This window comes from Oncorhynchus mykiss, chromosome 8 (assembly GCF_057628025.1).
Source record: "Oncorhynchus mykiss isolate SJ-2025 chromosome 8, ASM5762802v1, whole genome shotgun sequence".
Lineage (NCBI taxonomy): Eukaryota > Metazoa > Chordata > Actinopteri > Salmoniformes > Salmonidae > Oncorhynchus > Oncorhynchus mykiss.
In genome coordinates, this window is record NC_143029.1 from 17453847 (window position 1) to 17457249 (window position 3403).

The 3403-nt window shown below is 43.6% G+C and overlaps 1 protein-coding gene across 3 annotated transcripts in view; it reads right to left on the minus strand.

Annotated features, from left to right (window-relative positions):
• LOC110529504 (midasin) overlaps nucleotides 1–3403 on the minus strand; it is a 61787-nt gene that overhangs the window by 57691 nt on the left and 693 nt on the right. For all 3 annotated transcript variants that reach the window (XM_036984899.2, XM_036984898.2, XM_090242697.1), the window contains exons 2-6: nucleotides 2824–3050; nucleotides 2307–2531; nucleotides 1995–2102; nucleotides 1597–1789; nucleotides 1134–1343 (exon numbers count right to left, since the gene is read on the minus strand). In XM_036984899.2, coding sequence (XP_036840794.2) covers nucleotides 1134–1343; nucleotides 1597–1789; nucleotides 1995–2102; nucleotides 2307–2531; nucleotides 2824–3050 — 963 coding nt within the window. The remainder of the gene's footprint in view (nucleotides 1–1133; nucleotides 1344–1596; nucleotides 1790–1994; nucleotides 2103–2306; nucleotides 2532–2823; nucleotides 3051–3403) is intronic.

Genomic DNA, 3403 nt, shown 5'->3' on the forward strand with positions numbered 1-3403 from the left:
TGTTCTTCGGCATGCAAGCCTCCCCCCTTTTCCTCCAAACATAACAATGGTCATTAAGGCCAAACAGTTCCATTTTTGTTTCATCAGACCAGAGGAAATTTCTCCAAAAAGTACGATATTTGTCCCTATATATAGTTGCAAACCGTAGTCTGGCTTTTTTCTGGTGGTTTTGAAGCAGTGGCTTCTTCCTAGCTGAGTGCCCTTTCAGGTTATATCGATATAGGACTCGTTTTACTGTGGACATAGATACTTTTGTACCCGTTTCCGCCAGCATCTTCACATGGTCCTTTGCTGTTGTTCTGGGATTCATTTGCACTTTTGGCACCAAAGTACATTCATCTCTAGGAGACAGAACGCGTATCCTTCCTGAGCGGTATGACGCCTGTGTGGACCCATGCTGTTTATACTTGCGTACTATTGTTTGTACAGATGAACGTGGTACCTTCAGGCATTTGGAAATTTCTCCCAAGGATGAACCAGACTTGTGGAGGTCTACAACGTTTTTTCTGAGGTCTTGGCTGATTGCTTTTGATTTTCCCATGATGTCAAGCAGAGGCACTGAGTTTGAAGGTAGGCCTTGAAATACATCCACAGGTACACCTCCAATTGACTCACATTATGTCAATTAGCCTATCAGAAGTTTCTACAGCCATTTCCAAGCTGTTTCAAGGCACAGTCAACTTAGCGTATGTAAACTTCTGACCCATTGGAATTTTGATACAATGAATTATAAGTGAAATAATCTGTCTGTAAACAATTTGACTCAAATGATGTCAATTGGCCTATCAGAAGCTTCTAAAGCCATAACATCATTTTATGGAATTTTCCAAGCTGTTTCAAGGCACAGTCAATTTAGTGTATGTAAACATCTGATCCACTGGAATTGTGATACAGTGAAATAATCTGTCTGTAAACAATTGTTGGAAAAATTACTTGTGTCATGCACAAAGTAGATGTCCAAATCGACTTGCCAAAACTATAGTTTGTTAACAAGAAATTTGTGGAGTGGTTGAAAAACGAGTTTTAATGACTCCAACCTAAGTGTATGTAACCTTCCGACTTCAACTGAATGTCTAAACTTTTGACTGGTACTGTACATTTTATAGATTGCTACATTGGATCACTGCACTTACTTTGCTGTCAGTTTGATCCCCAAGTTGAACTTTGAGAATCTCTGGTGTTTTGGTATGTCCGGTCACTGCAGCCAAGAATTCCACCAGGGCTGTTTTACCACATCCAATGGGCCCTTCCAAAAGAACAGCCTTCTGGGATGCCACGGCCATGGCCAGTCTCCGCAGGTTGCGGCAGGTTGAGTCCACTAGCACCAGATGTTTTAGGTTGCCCTAGAGTTAGTAAGAGAACAAATGTAATGCCACCTATCAAATCAACACCACTGATGTAGTTTGAACCATATATTCCATAGTCTTTCACAAACAATCAATCTCTAAATCTAAGCAGGAAGTCATTAGACTGGCTGCCAGTCTGTTTCTGCTCTCCTGCCAACTACTAATGGAATTGCCATGCCAAATAGCTTGCCAATAACAATGGAGTAGGCAAAAGCACAAACAGATCTGGGACCAGGATAGGAAGTCTTACCTGCTCTGTCTGTTTTGGGGCGATCCTAGGTAACACCACCCCACAGACAGCCACCACAGTCTGGGACAGGTCCTCTGACACCACCTGGCCCCGGGTGAACTTGTTTACCTTCTCCTGGCGCCACATTACAGTGCCCTGGTTAGCAAGCACCAGGGCCTTCTCTACCTCCAACTGCTGAGTCTCCTCCAGTGACCTGTGTGTTTATAAGCCGATAAAAGCAAAGGTTATAAACTGAACATTGTATTCATATCTGCAATCTGTGAAGACATGCAAGTCTACATTTGAGTTCACAATGTGTGCATTATAATAACATGCAAAAAAACTTTATTCATCCATCTCAATCAACGTCCACCAATCATCAACAGTGTTCAAAATCAGTCCAATAGAAATGTACGTACTTTATCTTCATGTGCAGAATCTCGTCACTCGACAGCACCTTTCTCAAGAAGATGGTTTTCTGATTATCAGTCATGTGAGACACCAGAGCCAGACACTGGGCAGTGTAACTAAACGGGAAAGAATCCAGAAGATCACTAAGCTTGACTTCATATGAATACAGACAGCTGTAAAAACATCAATCAAAGCATCCAGCCTGTTTCTGTAGCGTGAGGCAGCTTGATGTATAAGTACACTCCTGGACAGGACGCTAGTCTGTCGTAGGGCCTGAGAGAATAGATACTGAGGGAATGGTAGACAAGGTAGATACACACCCTCGAACCATGACGTCGCTGGTGAGTAGCTGAGACACGCAGGCACTCCAGTCCCAGAGGACTCGGAACTTGGTACAGTCACTCTGGAGGAAGCGGAGAGTAGCGCCCATCAAGTCCCGCAGTTTCATCCTCCTGGGGCCGTACTGGACAGACGAGGACTCTTCACTGGTGAAGAAGAGCCTCTGGAACACTGGAGGGGCATCATTGAAGTACCTCGCAGCAAACCTGACAATGAGGAAAGTGCAACAGAGGTTGTTAGAAGTAGTGGTTGATGTGGGCCAGTGCTGATCGGTAGTAGAGATAATTTTCTACTGCTTGAATACTGGCCTTTCTCATAGAATATTAATAATAATCCTCGAAAATACAAACCCTGACAGAGTAAAATATAAAGTGAGTATTGGCAGTTTTTTCATGCCACTTCAAGCCCTTAGAAGAGAATGGAAAAAATAGCTAGTGTTTATGAAGTGTTTTTCCATCATGTCTAATGATCAGTGATCATGCAGGGTTCACTACTTACGCCTGTGCATCGGGACTGACACCGAGGAGTTTGCTAAGCGCCACACACAGGCGCTCGTGGAGATCATGGTTGATCCTGCCATCTGCTTTGATCCTCTCTGCGTTCCTCTCCAGCAGGTCAAGGATCAGGGGCCGGAGGTGGCGGGCGAGCAGCAGAGTATAGTCCTTCTCCAACAGAAGCTGAGCCAAACAAGCCAGAATGCACTGTCTGTCCTGCTGGCTCCATATCTACAGACAGAAAGACATATCAGGGGTAAGTCAAGATTGACATTTGAATTCATTAGGACATGCCAGGCAACTATAGGCATGGGTGGGCTATGTCTACACCCTCCAATCTGAAGGGAGATCCATCAATGTCATGTAAATAGCGTTCTGAGCAAAATTGTAATTAGGTCACGTTTGCATTTATTAAGATGGGGGTGTAGGTGCAGTGCAATTGTTTGGATTGTAAATAGACAAATGCATATTTAAGAGGGTGGAATATGCACGTGCACATATAGGGTGCATCACTTATCAATAGGTCAAAAGAAACATATTACACACTATTGTGTTTATAACACGTAAGGAGAAATGTATCTTAC